At 37.9% G+C, this 21,032-nt stretch overlaps 1 protein-coding gene across 8 annotated transcripts in view; it reads right to left on the bottom strand.

Annotated features, from left to right (window-relative positions):
• Nucleotides 1-21,032, bottom strand: part of SYT16 (synaptotagmin 16) — a 245,294-nt gene that overhangs the window by 111,237 nt on the left and 113,025 nt on the right. For all 8 annotated transcript variants that reach the window (XM_058739259.1, XM_058739257.1, XM_058739254.1 and 5 more), the window contains exon 2: nt 9,429-9,605. In XM_058739259.1, the coding sequence (XP_058595242.1) occupies nt 9,429-9,605 (177 nt within the window). The remainder of the gene's footprint in view (nt 1-9,428; nt 9,606-21,032) is intronic.

The raw sequence follows: 21,032 nt of genomic DNA, 5'->3' as shown, positions 1-21,032 counted from the left end.
ACTGTAAGATGTGCACATGGCTAAATGTCTCTCTCACCTCAAGGAGTCAAAAATAAAAAGTGAAACCATTCATATCTGCTGGTGAGTACTCTTTATATTTTTATTTCTTTTTATCTATTTGTCATTTCTCTTTCTTGTTTGGGCATAAAAGGAAAATGAAATTTTATCAAAATCATTCAGAAAATGCTGGAAGTTTTATCAACGAAACAGCCAAACTCTTCTGTTTGGGTCAAATTCACTAAAAAATTATAAAACTTTCAGAATCGTGAATATGAATTGAAATTGATTATAATTTGGAAACTCTGAATAATCTTATAAAGTAGGTACTTCTTCTAAATATCTTATTTTTTTAATGTTTATTCATTTTAGCCAAAGTATGGAAAGAGCCTAAATGTCTATCAACTGATGAATGGATAAAGAGAGAGAGAGAGAAAGAGAGAGAGAGAGAGAGAGAGAGAGAGAAACAGCCAAATGAGGGGGGGAGGGGCAGAGAGAGAAGGAGAAACAGAATCTGAAACAGGCTCCAGGTTCTGAGCTGTCAGCACAGAGCCCCTGAGGCAGGGCCTGAACTCACAAACCACAAGATCATGACCTGAGCCAAAGTTGGACACTTAAACAACCGAGCTACCCAGGCATCTGTCTTATTTTTTTAATCTACATACAGAAGTAAACTGCTGGTTGTGTCATGGTATTCATGGAGCTTTGGAAAGGGAAGCTATCATAAAGGAAAAAGCTTTCTTAATGACCAAGTTAGAACTGTTTCGATACCTTGGGGGCAGAAGGACGGGTGTATTTGGCCAGTATTAATACTCTGCTCACGTTGAAGAGATTGTTGCCTGCTTTCTCCTCCAGGGTGTTGATGGTTTCCTGTCTCACATTTAGCTCTTTCATCCATTTTGGGTTTATTTTTGTGTATGGTGTAAGACAGTGGTCTAGTTTCATTCTTCTGCATGTTGCTGTCCAGTTCTCCCAGCACCATTTGCTAAAGAAATTGTCTTTTTTCCATTGGATGCTCTTTCCTGCTTTGTCAAAGATTAGTTGGCCATGCATTTGTGGGTGACCTCAGCTGCAGCAATTTCTTACTCGACACATCTCCAAAGGCAAGGGAATTAAAAGCAAAATGAACTATTGGGACCTCATCAAATAAAAAGCTTCTGCACTGCAAAGGAAACAATCAACAAAACTAAAAGGCAACCGATGGAATGGGAAAAGATATTTGCAAATGATATATCGGATAAAGGGCTAGTATCCAAAAATCTATAAAGAACTTACCAAACTCAACACCCAAAAAAACAAATAATCCAGTGAAGAAACGGGCAGAAGATATGAATAGCCACTTTTCCAAAGAAGACATCCAGATGGCCAACTGCCACATGAAAAGATGTTTAACATCACTCATCATCAGGGAAATACAAATCAAAGCTACACTGAGATACCACCTCACACCTGTCAGAGGGACTAAAATGAACAAATCAGGAAACTACAGATGCTAGCGAGGATGTGGAGAAATGAGAACCCTCTTGCACTGCTGGTGGGAATGCAAACTGGTGCAGCCACTCTGGAAAACAGTGTGGAGGTTCCTCAAAAAATTAAAAATATAAAAAAAAAAAAAAAAAAAAATTAAAAATAGAACTACCTTATGACCCAGCAATAGCACTGCTAGGGATACAGGAGTGCTGATTTATAAGGGCACATGTACCCCAATGTTTACAGCAGCACTTTCAACAATAGCCAAAGTATGGAAAGAGCCTAAATGTCTATCAACTGATGAATGGATAAAGAAGATGTAGTTTATATATACAATGGAATACTACTTGGCAATGAGAAAGAATGAAATCATGCCATTTGCAGCCATGTGGATGGAAATGGAAGGTATTATGCTGAGTGAAATAAGTCAGAGAATGACAGATATCATATATTTTCACTCATATGTGGATCTTGAGAAACTTAACTTGAGAGGGGAAGGGAAAAAAATAGTGAACAAACAGAGAGGGAGGGAGGCAAACCATAAAGACTGTTAAATACAGAGAACATGAGTATTGAGGGCACCTGTTGGGATGAGCACTGGGTGTTGTATGGAAACCAATTTGACAATAAATTTCGTAATTAAAATAAATATATATAAATAAATAAATAAATAAATAAATAAATAAATAAATACAGAGAACAAAATGAGGGAGGATGGGGGTAGGGGAGAGGGGAAAACGGGTGATGGGGATGAGGAGGGCACTTGTTCGATGAGCACTGGGTGTTGTATGTAAGCCAATTTGACAATAAAGGATATTAATATACAAAAAGACCACTCTGCTCACATACTATCCTTCCTGACCTGAAAGAGGAAGTTAGTCATAAGCCTACCCTGCATCCATCAATGGTACTCCACCCTGCCTGCACTTTTAGGTCACCTAGTATTCTTTTTAAAGCTATATAGTTTGTTCTGCCACTGCCACTGTTGCTCTCTATTATGATTTAATTAGTTTGCAGTAGGATTTGGGTTTTGATTTGTTTTGTTTTTTTTAAGTTTTCCAGGATTGAGACCCAGTGTAGTTCAAATGGGCTTTCAGTTGGAAAGCACCCTGATGGATATCACAATCCATATCATAAACACTTGATAAGTTTTTGTTGTATCTCTTTGTAAGAGTCATTCTAACCCCATATGGGACATGTGGAATATCACTGAGGAAAATGGAGAAAAGAGAATCCTGCATTCAATTCTTCATCAACTCTCATAATCTGGAATGGTTAAAAACCATTTCCAGGTGATGCTTCCACATCTTCCCCCCTTGTAGCAGCTGAACCGTGTCCCCCACAAAAAAGATATGCCCATGTCCTAATCCTTGGAACCCACAAATGTTGGGAGGGTCTTTGCAGATGTAGTTAATGATCTTTAGATGAGATATTCCTATATTATCAGGATAAAACCTAAATCCAATGACAAATAAAACAGCAGAGACACAAACAGGAGAAGGCATGTGAAGATGGAGAAGGAGGTTGGAGCTAGGAGAGTGTGGACCTGCTGACACCCTGATTTTAAAATTTTGGTCTCCAGAATGGTACCAAAAATAAATTCATGTTGTTATAAGACACCAAGTTTGTGACATTTTGTATGGCAGCCACAAGAAACCAAAACCTCCTTTCACTTATTTTTTTCACATCCCAGAAGTTCAAAAGCATGAAATAGTGGACTGAATTGGGAAGATTAGGTGGGTGGAAAAAAGTAAGGTCTGGGCCTCCAGCATAAGGTGCTCTTGAACAAGCGTCCCAGCTCTGCCACTTAAGAGCTTGGGGAGGAAAAATGTCTCTCTGAACTTCAGTTTCTTCATCAACAAAATGGAGATAATAGGATCTGTTTATTGAATTGTAGACTGAGAAAGTTGTACTTGAACATATTCTGACCTAAATAACCTAAATGCAGAAATGAAATAAGAAATATTTGACAACAGCAGCCATCACATCTCAAGCAGAAGGAAATGGCATAGCTGGGAGGCCCCTGCTGGCCAGAAGCTAACCATTTAGCTTCAGATAAAGAGGTGAGGGCGGTCTTGGGGAGGGACCAGTCAACTGGGCCTTCTTCTCAGCTGGCAGGGAGAAATTGCCACATTTGAACCACCTTGTTTCTGAGCTCCCGCTGATACTCAGCTTTACTGCTGAGCACTAGGTGAGCACCAGCTTTGCCTAAATGTACAGAAGCTTGTCTTCATGTTGTCTCACGGCACTCCTGTCTTTCTCTGTGCACCTCCACCCCACCCCATGTTCAGTGTCAAGAAACAAAACTTCATGTTGGCCACTGAAAGTAATTCAGTCAACTTCATTTTGGATAAGTACCCAGTGTTTGGGATTTCCACTCCCACCTTCTTTTTCCAAAATATCAGGGAGCATAGGTGTAAACTTATTTACCATGATGTGCCATTCCCCGCCCTGGCTCACCTGACTTCCAGAGAAATTGGCTTCTATCCCTATAGCTTTCCCTGTGATGTTTTCATATCTGCAGTACTTCCTGGTGATAATTTCAGGCAACATGAACTAAAAAATTTGTAAGACCCAATGCAAAGTGAGAACACAAAAACCTTGGCTTACAAATCATTAAGAATTTTTAAGTGGCAATATCAGAGCATTAAACCAAGCACAGAATTCCTTCTAGGCATGGGTGCATGCCCATGAAGCAGGCCCTGACTGCAGGAGGCTCCAGGTAGCTCACCCCCAGCCTCTAATACAGTCCTGCCTCACCCCAAGTTGCAACAGTTCCCTGCTAGGCTAATGGATTCTCATCCCTCTGCTATCTTCTCCTACCCAGAGGGCCATGCACAAATTTCTAAATCCCATGCTGTGAAATGCTCACTTGAGGAACTACCTGGGAGTCTTCTTAAGTTCTTTCTCCTTCCAGTCCCACCACTATGCTTTACCTGTTGCAGCCGCCCTTGGCCCACATGGGACACATGTGAGGCAGTCTCCTACCACAGTTCTAAATGGGAAACACAAGGCACGCTGCTTTCTGCCTCCTCCTCAGGCCATGTTGGATTCTAATCTCACCTCAAGTACTCCAACACCCACATCCACCACCCTTCTCAGAGTCCATACAATGTCTCAAGCCCTCTGTCTCTCTTTCCCTGCCATCTTTCCAAGCCATGAGCTGGGACTAACTCTCCACATAGCATATCCTCTATCCCTTCTTACATTGTGCCTCTTAAACTAAAGCTCTTTGCTCTAACTTTCTTTGTTTAAATGTTTGTTTATTTTTTATTTTATTTTTTTAAATTTACATCCAAGTTAGTTAGCATATAGTGCAACAATGATTTCAGGAGTACATTCCTTAATGCCCCTTACCCATTTAGCCCATTCCCCCTCCCAAAACCCCTCCAATAACCCTCTGTTTGTTCTTTGCTCCAACTTCTAAATGGTGCCTTTGATCTATAAAGAAACAAAAAAACAAAATTCCTCTCTCCCTTTCTCTCTTGCAAGGCCAGGCTTCTTTAAAAACTATTATCTCAGTATGGGAATTTTATTTTTAATCAAGTTTTTATCTCAAAGCTGGACAATGCCTCTTTTGTTCCAACTAGCATCCACCCTTTCCCCAAACAACACACATTCTTTGTATAAAGAAAAGTAATGCATGTAACATACTTAGCAGGTGCATGGCAATATTAATGCTAAGTAAATGATAGCTATTAATTATCACTGTCTAATTATTACTACTATCTGTGTTATTAGGAAGAAACAGTTAACAGTTTCTTTCTCCTGATACCTAAATCCAGATAGAACCATAGGTATAAATTTCTTTGAAATTTGAAAACTTTATAGCCTAAAAGAAAGCATTTTTGTCAGGTAAGTTATTGTGCATGATGGTTTCAGAAAATAGATTGTCAGTCCTGCCTCCATGATATTACCACACAAATGAAAATAATTATTTTATTTTTCAGAACTTTATGTATATTAGAATACAATGAGTACGTTGCAGATATTCAGCCATTTTTGATCCATAAAAATGGCAATTTCATATGGTTCAATCTAAGAGTGGGATGCTCTAGTTGATTTTTAATCATTTTTATTAGGTCTCATCCATTCATAGACTGAGACCAAGAGAAGAAATTGCTATAGTAACCCTAAGAATCTGTCAGGACTGCACAATAGAAATTGCGAGAAACCTAGTCCAGACTCATCAATTTGAAAATGAAGATTTAAGGCCCAGAGAGGTGAAGAAAAATTCCCAAAATATCACAGCTAATTAGGACAAAACTAAGCTCTGGCTGCCTTTACTGTACATCTTTCTACCACATCAGGCTGCCTTCCTTACTTCTTTACATTTGTCAAATTATGTTAAGAATATCCCAATTTCACTGAGAAAGCAGTGCTCTGAGGATGATAATTAAGGCAAATATCAATGCTAAATAAAATCTGGGCTAGAACTACATTTTTCAAAAAGACTTTTGATCAGTGATAATTAGACTTTTTATTGATAATTAAACTTTTAAAGGGAGAAATGTCATAATGAAGGTGTATGGTTCTTAGACATAATTTGGAGAGTCTCCTAATTAAACTATTTTTAAAGCTCCCTTTTTATGAACCCACTCTGAGTTTGAGACATGGATTTCTCAGCGTTTCTTCAGCTGACAGCTCCTAGTTCATGCTTTATTGTTATTGTTTCAACATTATCTTCAAACTTCAACTTATTTGCAAGTATAATTCATAATTGTCTCTAAAATACTCAGATAACATGTCAAACAGGACAAAAATCTTAAATAGCTCTAACCTTAGTTCTTTGTACCCATTATAGTTTGCAAAGGAGAAAACCTCACCAATTTTAATCTCCCAGTTTAAGCGATGAATGTGATGTGTTTGTGGGTGATGTCATTCCTAGATGCCATTACTGTGATTCGTATTTTGCTAACACTGCACAGCTATGGTTCTACTAGGACCTTCACCATAGGCACCATGCTGGTACCTTCACAAAAGTAATTCATTTATCTGGATCAACCCTATAGAACGTTTATTGATTATGCCAATATAGAGATGAGGAAATTGAAGTTTATTTTTTTTTTTTTGCTTTCACATTGTGCTAATCTCTAACAATTTTTTTTAATTTTTTTTCAATATATGACGTTTATTGTCAAATTGGTTTCCATACAACACCCAGTGCTCATCCCAAAAGGTGCCCTCCTCAATACCCATCACCCACCCTCCCCTCCCTCCCACCCCCCATCAACCCTCAGTTTGTTCTCAGTTTTTAACAGTCTCTTATGCCTTGGCTCTCTTCCACTCTAACCTCTTTTTTTTTTCCTTCCCCTCCCCCATGGGTTTCTGTTAAGTTTCTCAGGATCCACATAAGAGTGAAACTGTATGGTATCTGTCTTTCTCTGTATGGCTTATTTCACTTAGCATCACACTCTCCAGTTCCATCCATGTTGCTACAAAGGGCCATATTTCATTCTTTCTCATTGCCAAGTAGTACTCCATTGTGTATATAAACCACAATTTCTTTATCCATTCATCAGTTGATGGACATTTAGGCTCTTTCCATAATTTGGCTATTGTTGACAGTGCTGCTATAAACATTGGGGTACAAGTGCCCCTATGCATCAGCACTCCTGTATCCTTCGGGTAAATTCCCAGCAGTGCTATTGCTGGGCCATAGGGTAGATATATTTTTAATTTTTTGAGGAACCTCCACACTGTATGAGGAAAGTGAAGTTTAGAATGGTTCCAGGGGTGACGTGGGTGGCTCAGTTGGTTAAGTGTCCAACTCTGGATTTCAGCTCGGGTCATGATCTCTTGGTTGGTGGGACTGAGCCCCCTATCGGGATCTGCACTGATGGGAGATTTCTTGGATTCTCTCTCTCTCTCTTTCTTTCTTCCCCTCCCCTGCTTGCATGCATGCTTTCTCTCTTTCTCTCAAAAGAAATAAATTTGGGGCACCTGGGTGGGTGAATCAGTTGAACTTCCGACATTGGCTCAGGTCATGATCTCATGGTTTGTGAATTCGAGCCCCACATTGGCTCTCTGCTGTCAGCATAGAGCCCGCTTCAGACCCTCTACCCCCCCACCCCTCCCCAGCTCATTCTTTTCTCTCTCTCTCTTTCTCTCTCAAAGTAAATAAGTATTTAAAAATAAAATAAATTTGAAAAGAAAAAAAAAAAAAAGAATGGCTCCATAATTTGCCAGGTCACACAACTAGTGGCCACCAGCTGTTTAAGGGGAAAGGTGGAATCACTATGAATCTTACCTCCATACCACCTCATGACCAAGTAGAAGTCTATTTATCTTATACATCTATGCCCTAGCTGGGATAGTAGTGGTTAAACCATTTGTAAGTCCCAGATTTCACCTGACAAACTCTATTTAAAATATTTCATTCTATTTTCAGAAGATGAGTCAGATGTCCCAAGTGGTATTCAAAAAATAAGGCTACAACAGCAGCAATGCCAAACAGATTTCCAGATCTGCAATTTACACCCCCGACGTTATCTCCTATGATTATAAAAATACGTGCACACACTCTTTGATACTCTTCCCTTCAAAAGTGGAGCATAATTTCCCTTCCCTTGAGTGCAGACTCTAAGCACAAAGTAGTAAATCACTAGCATATGGTGGAAGTGACAATGTAGGACTTCCCAGACTCAGTCCTAAAAGGAACTGTGCTTCTTTCTTGCTCCCTTCTCTTGGATCTCCTACTCAGGGAAGCCAGCTTCCATGTCATAAATATAGTCCAATTGCCCTGTGGAGGGTTTCATGTGGATAGAAACTGAGCCCTCCTGCCATCCTGGAAGTGAGTCCATCAGCCTTAGTCACGCCTTTACATGACCGCAGCTGACATTCTAACAGCAGCCTCATGACAGACCCTGATCTATAACTATCCACTAAACCAATCTCAAATTTGTGAACTTCAGAAACTGCATAATAATAAATATTTATTGTTTTAGGTGCTCATACTTTGGGATATTTATTATGAAGCAGTAGATAGTTAATACACATTTATCTCTGAATATGCCTTTTCTTAGACCAATAAGGTTGAACCACGGCTGCAAAAGCTGCCATATCAATAAGTTGAGTATATTCCTTGGTCCATGCTCCCTTCACACATGCCCAGGAGGTAGGAGTGTGTGTTTCTCAAGGCCTTGTCCCTGCTCAAAAAAATAAGATTGCTCCTCCCTCAGTTACATCATGTCCCATATGGGTCATGGGAGGAAGTGAAAAAAAGACTGATTTACAAAAAAAGAAAAAAGAAAAAAAAGAAAGAGGGAGAGAGAGAGCAAAGTTTTTACCTGTAAGATAAGAGCATTATCTTTAAATGTCTGGCTTCTGTGTGATGATAACCGTCACTCTGTGGTAACCTCCTGTACCACAAAGTTCTACACTTCAGCAATTGAAAATAAAATATGTCCTTTAAGAACAGGAAGCCAATTATTTCTTTAAGTATGTTATTTTCCTCCAACAAATTGAAGGCTGTTAGTAAATGATGTACTAGATTTGGTGAGCTTAAGGAGTAAAAACCACCTTTGGAAAAGTGTTGCCATATGGGGTGGGAAATGGTACTGAGCAACAAAAGTCAAAAACATCCAACTGAACTGAAAGGTCAACACTGTTCCAATATAAATGAGACTAAAACATATCAAGGCTCTTGTCAGTGAAAAACTATTTTTTGGTCAAGCATTAGTCAGAGGGAAACTCAACACAAACATCTAAAAAGCTAAGATGACAGGAAGTGGTGGTCAGCCTTTTCCCATCTACTCTTCAAACACGAAGGAGGGCATTACTTTCATAAGACTAATGTATTTTTTTAGTAATATCCATTCATCATGTCTACCACAGCAGTGGCCAAACAGCTCACATGTGATTTCTTAATGGGGCCTATCCTGGAAACAGTGACATTCCCCCCACCGACCCAAACCACAGCAAGTCGTCAAGCTCGAGAGAATGTGAAACATCATCCTTACCCAGCCCCTCACGTATCCCAATCTTGTCTTTAGAGTGCTTCCTTTTCCCTCGTTGTTCCAGGCATGGAAGTCCTATTTTTTCTAAATATATCTTCTTATTGATGAAGAGGAAGAGGACAACCAGAAGAACAATAAAGACACCAACTGCAGATAAGAAGCCAATGGCTTCAGGAGGAACTGGCAAAAGAACACAAAAGAAAAAAAATCATCACTATTAAAGTAAACCAACTTTTAGTTCTATCAACTGATTAAGGTTTATGTTTATTAATTAGAGTGGCAAATACTGTACAAGTCTTCACACTTGCTGGCATCCCCAGGACTGTGTACAGAGAAAGAGAAAAGACTGTTGTCTGGTACATCCTGCTAGGCTGGCTCTTCAGATGCCAGACCTGTATACTTTTGCACATGTGCTCTCTTCCATCTGGAATAGAACTCCTCTTGTTCCTATCCTCAGACTAATATTCAGTTTCAAACACACAAACTGTAAGAGAGACATCTGTCAAATGGGTTGAGTTGGAAATGGTTGATCAGTGTTATAAAAGCAAGTCCCTTAAAACCACAGCTGCCTAAAGCTTAAAAAATAGTCACTTGAGACAAACTTTCAGACATCTGCATTTATCAATATTTGCAACTGGAGAAAAAGTCATTTCCTGGATATATTTTTACAAATCCAACTATGTAATATGATGATTATCACCATAAATGGTGACAAGAAAATTCCTCATCCATGCCATCCATGTAAGAAATTAGAAGTATATTTTGACTGCTAATATTTTAGAATTCTAAAAACTTAAATTCCATCTTCTGCCTTCTCCTCCTCCTCATCAAAATATCCTGAGTGTTACTTAACTTTGGTTAAGTGCTACCCAGTATACCTTAAAGAATCCCAACCTTTGAGTTCAGCTCTGAGGTGCATATAGCAGGGAGACCAGAACTAATTCAGGATTGAGGAAAGACTCCTCTAAAGAAATGACATTTGAGCCAAGACTTCTCTCGGTAAAGAAATCCAGAAATCAACTGGTATTAAGGAATTAATTACAGAGCAGGTGTCAATAAGAGTTATTCAAGGGAGTTGGGTATCTGTGAAAGTTTATGAAAATGAGTCTCCTAAAAGCAGCTTTCATCCCTGGGCAGGCTTAATCTGTAGACTAATAATATGATGGGATAATATTTACCTCACCCTACCATCCAGAAAAACAGAGAAAGGATGATTCAAACTAGGTCCGATGCCATGAAAAGATCAAGAAAATAAGTGGTACTGCCTCACTGAACTGACCTAGTGGCAAGCCGATGAAAGAACAAAACAAAAAACGGCAGGCAAGATAATAGCTTGGTAGTCTGCAAAATGATAGTGTCTGCAATCAAAGCCAGCACATAACATGAGAAAAGTATGCACATATTCATTGTCTCCCCTCTCTTCAGAGGCAGCATAGGTAGTAGTGCTTAGTGGTGTGGGTTCCGTAGTTATGCTGCCTGTGAGGAAATCACACTCTACCACAAGTGGCCTTGGGCAAATTATTTAACCTCTCTGTGCTTCAGTTTCCTAAGCAACAAAAGGAGATAATAAAGACAGCTATATCGAGGATTAAATGTGGTAAGCCATGGAAAATAATCAGCGTGGCACCTGACATGTAGTGAGTTCTCAAACAGGAGCAACCATCTTCCCCAACATCACCACCTTCATCTTTACAGAGCTGTTAATATATCTAGGAGCAGTGATTTGAAAAGAGATACGCACCTCTATGCTTATTGCAGCATTATTTACAATAGCCAAGATATGGAAGCAACCTAACTGTCCATCAATACATAAATGGATAAAGAGAATACGGTGTACAGACACAATGGAACATTACTCAGCCATAAAAAAGAATGAGGCCCTGTCATTTAGAACAACATGGATGGACCTAGAGGGTAGTATGCTAAGTAAAGTAAGTCAGACTGAGAAAGACAAATACCATATGATTTCACTTAGGTATGGAATCTACAAAAAAAAAAAAAAAGAAGAAGCAGAAACAAACTCATAAATACAAAGGATTGATGGGTACCAGATGGGAGGGGCTGGGCAAAATGGGTGAAAGGCAGAGAGGGATACAGGTTTCCAGCTATGGAGTGTATAAATCATGGGGATGAAAGGTACAGGCTAAGGAATATATTCAGTGGTAGTATAATAGCATTGTATGGTGACAGATGGTAGCTGCACTTGTGGTGAGTATGACATAATGTATAAACTTGTCGAATCTCTATGCTGTACACCTGAAACTAATGTAACATTTGCATTAACCAAACTTTAATTTAAAAAATATATCTAGGAGCAGTCAAATATGGAATGCCTGTATTGCTTTGTGCGCAGTCTGTTCTCTGGACCCCATCTCTCTCCCTTTCGTCAAAACAATTATCCCTATATTTTTGCCCCTCGCTTCTGTATTTTCAGCTACTTCCCCTTGTATATACAACATCTTTCTCACCTGCATTAAAAATGCATCAATGCGCCTGAGTGGCTTAGTCAGTTAAGCATCCTATTCTTGATTTCGGCTCAGGTCATGATCTCACTGTTTGTGAGTTTGAGCCCTACATCAGGCTCTGTGCTGAGAGTGTGGAGCCTGCTTGGGATTCTAGGTCTCTGCCCCTCCCCTGCTCACATGCACCTATGCTTTCTCCCTTTCAAAAATAAGATAAACATTTTTTTAGTGCATCAAGTATCTCCCAACCTTTAAAAACCTCTCTTCACCATGTGCTCCTCAACCACGGCCCTCTTGCTTTTCCCCTCTACAACCATCTTCTGAGTATTTCTTGTACTGTTCTCCACTTTCTTACCTCTGAAACCACTTGCATCCTTTACACAGTCCCCCATTGATCTCCATGGACCAAGAATTACCCTCTCAAATCCCTTCACACAGTAGCCAGGGAAATCCTCCTGAAATGTAAGTCTAATTTCTTCACCTGCCCTCCTAAAACCTTCTATAGTTGGTTAAATTGTGGCCCCCCCAAAGATACATCCACCCCAAATTTCAGAAGATGACCTAATTTGAAATAAAGGTCTTTGCAGATGTAATTAGGATAGGATCTTGAGATGAGATCATGCTGGATAAAGGTAGGCTGTAAATTCAATGTAAGTGTCCCTACAAAAAAGACTGACTAGGAAGACAGAGGGAAGAAAGCCATGTGAACACAGGGACAGAGACTGGAGTCATGAAACCTCTCGATTAGCAATACCAAGGTTTCCAGCAGCCATCAAAGGCTAGGGAAGAGTCAGGGAACAGATTCTCCCCCTGAGATTCCAGAGAAACCAACCCTGCTGACATCTTGATTTTGGACTTCTGGCATCAAAAACTTAGAGATCATAAATTGCTGTTGTTTTAAGCCATAAATTTTCTAGTAATCTGTCATGGGACTGCCAGGAAACTAATATACCCTCCAATGGCTTCCCATTGCCCATAGCACAAAATTTGAATTTATTGCCTTGTTTTATGAGTCCATTTATGACATAGCTACTGATTTCAGCCTTTATCACTCATCACTCCCCAACATCAAACTTTTTATTGCCAGTGTATTCATCTATATCTGGTCTCCCAAACCTAGCTCACCTTCAGACCTTTGGATAGGCTATTTCAACTGTGTGGGACAAATGCTTACCTCTCTTCTGGCTAATTCTGATACTGCACTTCTTCTGAAATCCTTTCTTGTTCCTCTTAACCAGGCTAGATGCTTCTACTGTGTGTTCCCACCCACTGCACCCCTAAAAGCTTTTCAACAGTTTTCAAGTAAGACATAACCTCATAAGAATAAGGGCTATGCTTTAATTACTCATTGCACTCTCAGCGGCTAACATAGGTTAGGTACTCAATAAATATTTAATACATGAATAAATGTTGAACTCATCTGTGTTCAGTACATTGATGAATATGCCTATCAATAAAAACTTCTGGAAAGTAAAGATATACCTCAAGTGGGTCAGTACCACTAAACACAGAACATGATTTACATAACGTTCAGCCTTAGGAAAAAAGAGAGTTCATCTATCATTCATAAGCAGAAACATTTGTACCCAAAGTCATTCATTAATAAAACTAAATCTTTATTTTTGAAAAAGGTATATTTTTCCATTAGAAAGCAACATGAGTTTTGTTACATAAAATCTGAAAAATACAGAAAAAATTAAGAAAACCATTATTAAGATTTTCTGTACTTCCTTCCAGTCATTTTGACTACTGGGAAAATACTAAATTGTCTGTATTGATTCTACCTTCTTGGTTCATAAAATATTTTTATTGGATAAAATTTCTATTATTTTTAGAGATGTTAAAGAAAAAACAATTCATTCATGTAGTAGAAAATGTTGATAATAATGGGAGATGTAAAAAATGGTCATTTTGAATCTTACCACTCATCACTGCCAGCATTTTGGATTTTTCTTACAAATTTTTTCTTAACTATTTTTACCACCACTGAAATACTATTTCACATGCTGATATTAATGCATTTAATATAAAAACACTCACATATTCCAAAACGGAAAAAACATGAAGAGATTATTCAATATAATCTCCAAAGATGTAAAAGAAGGGGGAATAACACTCTTGTGTTCTTCAAAATAATGGTTTTTTGGAGATGAAAATATTTTTGTTAGTAATAATACTTGTGACAATGAGCTAACTATGAAAATTCTAAGGTAGGTGTCAGTATTTTTTTTCCTAAAAACTGTTTAGACATTGCTCCATTATCTTTTTAAATTTTTTTAATGTTTATTTATTTTTGAGAGAGAGACAGAGAGAGAGAGAGAGACAGAGCGTGAGCAGGGGAGGGGCAGAGAGAGAGGGAGACAGAATCTGAAGCAGGCTCCAGGCTCCGAGCTGTCAGCACAGAGCCGGACGTGGGGCTCAAACTTGCAGACTGTGAGATCATGACCTGAGCCGAAGTCAGACGCTTAACCAACTGAGGCACCCAGGCACCCCTGCTCCATTATCTTTTAATCTTTAATGTTTACAAATAAGTATGATGCTGCAGTTTACTTTTTGTTACTTTTCATATGACCAACAGAATGTTTTGGTCGAAAAGTTTCTAGAAACTTTTAACGCAAAAATTTTTACCAGAATATGCTTTTTTGTGTATATCTTTTGTTGATTTTTTTTTCCTGGAACCAGCTTTTCCACCAAAATATCTATGACTTTTGTAAAGCTTAGGAGAGTTTTCTTCAATTATGTCTTTGGTAATTTCTTCTGTTCCGACTGTTCTTGTTTCTATATTAAACTGGGTATTTCTTTGGCTACCAACTTTACTGTTTTCTTCCTCTTTGTTTTTTTTCTCCTGCATTCTGATAGATCTTCCTAAATATAGGCTACACATTTTTACTCAAGTAAATAGGTGAAAGTTTGCTCTTAACCACTATACTATACTCACTACTCTAAACTCTGAATATTTGAGTCAGTGGCAGATGAGGGGAAGAAACTGTCTTTTTCCCTCCTTTCAAGTTGAATGGTGGAGAACGCTAGGAATAAGCACAAATGTAGCTAAAGCAGAGAGAAAGCTTAGTTTGGCAAATTTGGTTATTTCAACAGAGTTCATGCTCCTCCAAGAATCTAGCAATTCTAATTTCACTTTTTCTGTGTGTTTATGGGTGATCAGTGGGAAGGCTGAACAGGTGCATGAGGGGCTGCTAGCCAAATGCTATGTTAAACTGTAGGTTAGCTTATGTGCTTTCTACATAAGTAGGGAATCATAGCAATAGCTAAGAAGTTGGCAGTGACCCCAGTCTTGTAAGAGTTGCTTCACCAGAGTTGCACACAAACTGTCCTTTTAAAAAGTGGTTTAAAATTCTAATCATAATCTAGCAATTCCACTTCTAGGTATATAACCAAGAGAATTGAAAATATATGCTCACACAAAAACATATTCATGAATGTTCATAACATTATTCATAATAGCCAAAAAGTAGAAATGGCCCAAATGTCCATCAACTGATAAATACACAAAATGTGATAGAGCCATACAATTAAATATTCTACAATAAAAAATGAACTATTGATACATGCTGCAACATAGATGAACACTGAAAACATTATGCTAATTGAAAGAAGTCAGATACAAAAGGCCACATATTGCATGAGTCCATTAAATGAAATGTCCAGAATAGGTAAATCCACAGAGACAGAAGGAAGTATATTAGTTGTGACCAGGAGGTGAGGTGAGGGAGAATTGAGGGGTGACTACAAATGGGTAGGGGTTTTCTTTTTGAGGTAATGAAATTATTCTGTAATTGGATGGTGATAATGATTGTGCAACTTTGTGAATATACTAAAAACTACTGAATCCTCCACCTTAAAAGGGTGTGAATTTTATGGAATATGGATTTTATCTCAAAAAGTTTAAATTGCAAATATATCATTTTAATAAAGACTGGAAGGAAATATGAAAAAAATTATAATAATTTTATTTGATTTGGTTTGAAAGTGACTTTTTTCATGTTTAAACATTCTGTAATTTTATTCTTCGATATGTAGAATTAAAAATAAAGTTTCAATATTATAGGTTATGAGAACTGGAGTCAGCACAGTTCTACCCTCAATGTGTAACACTGAACACAGCAAGCCAACAGCTATATCAATATAAGCCAAGGAGGGCTTGATGCTACATTTGGATCTAAACAAAATTAGAGACTTTGGCAGGGAAGCTTGAAGTCATTTTGCATCCCATATATACAAATGCTATAGTGAAGAACAAGCATTACATGTATCATCTGCTATAGATGACAAGGGCACATATGTCAGGAAACTTAAGTGCCATCTGCAAAGTAACTCATCTAATTATTCCAGTAATTACTAAATTGGAAATCAGATGGCTATGAAGTTCGGTCACATAGTTTATATTGAAAACTTCCTTAAAGTTAGACATATCTCTCACATCCCACTGGATAGCCCCATCTGCTGATTTTCAAGCAATGGTTCAAGAAGAAGATAGATCATACAGTGACATAAATAGGGAAGTCTCTGCATGTCACACAGTCACTAGATGTTTTTAAATTTCATTCCATGGTTGTTGAAGAGGTTAAAAAAAGGCTAACCAGTTGCAGCCATTTGACTCACAAGAGCTAGAAATAACATGAGAGGAAGCTGAAAGCTTATTTGACAAAATGGTAAGGAGGGGTTCAGAGTTAACTGAGCAATGACAATAGAAATCATTTAAAAATAAAGTTATAATTTCTCAGGAATAAACTCCCTTGGCATCAGTCTGAGAAACATGAGGAATCTCATTGAAAACATGAGGAAAGACTGAGGTAAATCTTAAACTCTACTCACTTATACAACCTGACCATCTTTGAGTATCTATCAACCTAAAAATACTCTTTTCAGAGACAGAACTTCAATTTCATTCATCCCTGTAAAAGGCAGCATGACTCTGAAATTGTTTTTATGATGTTCTCAAGCATGGTCATCATCCCTGGCTTGAGCCTAAGCTTGTTCACCTTAGAATTCTGGGATTAACCTAATGTACAGCATAGTGATTATAGACAATCAGTACTATTAATAAACTTCAAAGCTGCTAAGAGTCTAGATATTAATTGTTCCTATCACAAAAAAAAATGATAACTATGTGACATAATAGGTGGGTCAGCCAACAGCACAGTGGTAATCATATCGCAACACATAAATATATCAAATCAACATGTTGTATACCTTAAACTTACACATTAGTGTATGTCAATTATATCTCTATAAAAGTAAATTCAAAAGAGAATTCAGGATGCCTGAGCATATCTACATCCTTCTCCAGGCATCCAACCACCTGAAGACTTGAGAAGCCTCCCAGGAAAGACAGAGAACAAGGTCAGAGTAGAGGTAAACTGAGTACAGCACAGGTGTGTACCAGTAACATTGACCCAAGCCAGGATTCTAGGGCAAGGAGGTGACAATAAGAGCTATTGTGTTAGATATCAGCAGCTTTGCAAAACAAGGAGATGTTTTCAAAGGCAATTTTGGCACAATAAGAGTTGAGGGCTTTGACCTATAGTTTATGCTCAGACTTTCCTTGCAACTACCACAAAGAAGGTAAGAAATGAAAAACTTTTAAGAGTTGGACACCAGTGTGCCAACTCCATATACAGCTACTTCAGTGCAAAAATTTATTTACTTTTTAAAATTTTTTAAGGTTTATTTATTTTTGAGAGAGAGACACACAAAGTGTGAGCGGGGCATGTGCAGAAAGAGGGAGACACAGAATCCGAAGCAGGCTCCAGGCTGTCAGCACACAGCCCTACATAGGGCTTGAACCCACAGACCATGAGATCATGACCTGAGCTGAAGTCGGACGCTCAACTGATTGAGCCATCCAGGTGCCCCTCAGTGCACAAATTTAAAATATCTGTACAATTAGACTCATTTGTATCATTACCTGCGTTTTTACAACCAACTACAAAATTAAATAAATTACTTTTAAAAATTAGCATAGAACAACTTAAACTGGGGCCTTTAATTTTCTTTTTTTCCTTTGGTAATGCTTCCACTACTAACAACAACAACAGAACGAAGTCTTTGATGCTTAGCATATTATTTTTCCAGTGTCTAAATTTAGGTCTAGTTATTATAACCTCAACAACCTTAATGGATAGTCAATCATTTTTCTAAAAATTTCTAGGACTATTAAATATAAAATATTTATAAAAATATTTAAAATATATATATTTAAAGAAAAATAGGTAGTTCCACTTAAATTTTCTTCCTGGTAATAGCTAACAAGGATATGTTAACTACATACTCAAGCAAATTCTTTGGAAGGAAAAAAAATAGACCTTTCAAAAAATGGCTTAATGAAACCTAAGTGAGATTTTAACATGTTCCAAAATAAAACATAGCAACATATGGAGTCACTAGCAACCAATCATTTTTCAAAACAGTCGAGAACACAGCATTTGGGGTATACATGGGGTGCTATCTTTAATATAATAATAAATGTGTGTTGAAATGTGTCCATCTCCTTCTGAGAATTACGTAACCTAACCTGTCTGCTTTACGTGCTTAAAATGTTAATTCTCCCATAGCATTAACACACACACACACACACACACACACACGCACGCACACACACTTCTAGAAGCCAAGAATTATCAGCAAGCTTGCTTTCCTTTCCCTTAATGCTCAGATGGTTAGCTCAGAAGCAGCATTTAATGAAGAAAGTAGATGAAGTGCACCAATCAGTCCATGAAGGGAACCTTTGAGATTCTTTCCACTTGTCTGATTTTCCCTAAACACTTCAACTATTCTCCACTGTCTCCAACCTCTCCATTTTCCCACATCCTCCCAGATGAGGAAGAGGACTGAAAAAGAAGCAAAGGGAATTAGATAATGTTGATGGTTTAGAAGGTCACAGCCAACATTTTGGATTGTTGGGTTTTTAATGGCATGCTCATATTGCTGAACTTAACTGAGCAATATATGGGCATTGTACAATTTATATGTCATTCGCCAAATAAAATCAATCAGCATGGATATCGTTCATTATAACTTTAACACAATGGAATTTAATATAATTACATGATAAAATTAGGAACATATGTCCAATAAAAGCATGTCATGTTGAAACATCAGAGAAAATACATGTATATCATTTTGGTGGAATAGTTGTTGAATCAGTGAGGCAATTTAGCTTCCAAGTAAAAAGAGAATATTTCTATAAATGAGAGAAATTGAGAGACAAGTCTACTTCAGGCAGACAAAATATCAGAAGAAAGATAGCCAACTTTCTTCAAATCTCCAAAACAAATGCATTTGGAAAGCATTTGGAGTGAAATATAATTTTGATTTGTTTATAACTTCTTTATTTTCAACTCACAGAAGACTGCCCACACAGTGAGACTGGAATTTTAACAAAATTGTTTTTTACCAATCCAATACCCTCAAAAAAATTTTTCCCTGAAGTCTAGTACAGTTAAATATTTTTAAAGATTATTGTAAAGACTTCATTAAACTTCATAATATCTCTATAAAAGTAAATTTAAAAAAGAATTCAGGATTGCCTGAGCATGTCTACATCCTTCTCCAGGCATCCAGCCACCTGAGGACTTGAAAGCCTCCCAGGAAAGACAGCAAACAAGGTCAGAGGTAAACTGAGTATAGCTTTTGACCCCAAAAAGTAGTAGGCAGAGCTTTATGCTCAAGGACTAAGCAGCATATGAGAAATCCAGAAATAGGAAGAAGATTTAAGGGTCCTTTAAATGCCCAATTTCTCAAACAATGTATTTTTGTCTATTCAGAAAGTTATCCATCTACAGGGATACAAGTTCACTCTGTTACTAAAAATTAGCTGAGAACACTGAAAATCTACTGACATTTCAGATAATATAACAGTAAAATCAATTATCTGGCATTAGTATCCCTGTCTAAAGTTCAGACCACATGCAACCACTTAGGTAACAACACTGAACAAAATTATCATTGTATTCAAATAAAATAGGTGTCTTTTACCTATTCTAGTTCCTCAGTAGAAAAATAGAAGTTTCTCTGGAATTAATTTCTGAATAGAACCCCTTTCCAAAACAGATGGGATTCTAATCGATTCTCATATTTCTCTACTAGAAGCATTTACTGGTTCTTTTTAATTACAAAAAAAAAAAAAAAGGAAAAAAGAAAAAAAAAGCACCAGCATAAATTGTCTGTTTTACTGTCTGTGCTAATTTCATTTCATTATATCCTTGGAGTAAGCTATTATTTTCCCACTGGTTCCCATGGCATTCTTCATTATCAGCTGCTAATTGTCTAGCATTCACATAGGACTGTGAACCAAGTAGGCTGCTGCGTGGGCTGAAGTTCCAGGGGAAGTTGAACAGCAAAAGGATTCTGCATCGTTATTATTGTGACACATTAGAAAGTTTCCACCCACTTACGTGCCCACATCACTCCACTGCATAGCGTCCCTACCCAGAAGGGCTGTGCATTGAAGCATGGGAGGCCATCTGCACTAGGCATTCCACTTGGTAATTATGGCACATCAAGGGAAGATTACATGGGGTCAAACTGTGGTAGGCATGAAAGCCAGAGGTCTGGCTCCACGTGGTAGGCATGTATATTGATCTTAAAACACAACTATGTCAGGTTCCTCTAAAAGGGTTCCTTTACTCCCAACCTTGAGTCTAAGTATCTGACTCATCCCAATTACTCCCTCAAACCTCTCCCTATTTACCCTTTCAAAATCAAGGCCAATTTAGAGGTTTAAACATTTTTTGAAAGATGCAAAAATGTCAGAGATTTTTAAGTAGGTTTTGAGACGCGCTGCTCCTTGACATTATTCCCAATGGAGGCTTGGATATCTGGAGCTAATTACACTTGACCTTATAAATTCAGAATGTGCCAAACAAAAGCTATTAGGAGAGTCAAAACAACATGCAACATTTTACACATTTGGGTCAAGAGGGATTTGTGAAAGTCTCTTAATTAGCAAAGCAAACAAGGACTGTAAAAGTGGGGCTTTGAGGCACAGAAGATAGTGCTTTTATTCCATTGCTTTGCAGGCACCATGTTGCAAAGTCTTGGGGAACAAAGCTCTGATTTCATAGCATGCTATGTGCTGATCACTATTACCAGAAAATTGTGCCTCTTGAGATACCGGTCTCTCTAC

The sequence above is a fragment of the Neofelis nebulosa genome, chromosome 7 (genome assembly GCF_028018385.1).
Source record: "Neofelis nebulosa isolate mNeoNeb1 chromosome 7, mNeoNeb1.pri, whole genome shotgun sequence".
Taxonomy (NCBI): Eukaryota; Metazoa; Chordata; class Mammalia; order Carnivora; family Felidae; genus Neofelis; species Neofelis nebulosa.
This window is presented reverse-complemented; position numbering and strand designations above follow the sequence as displayed.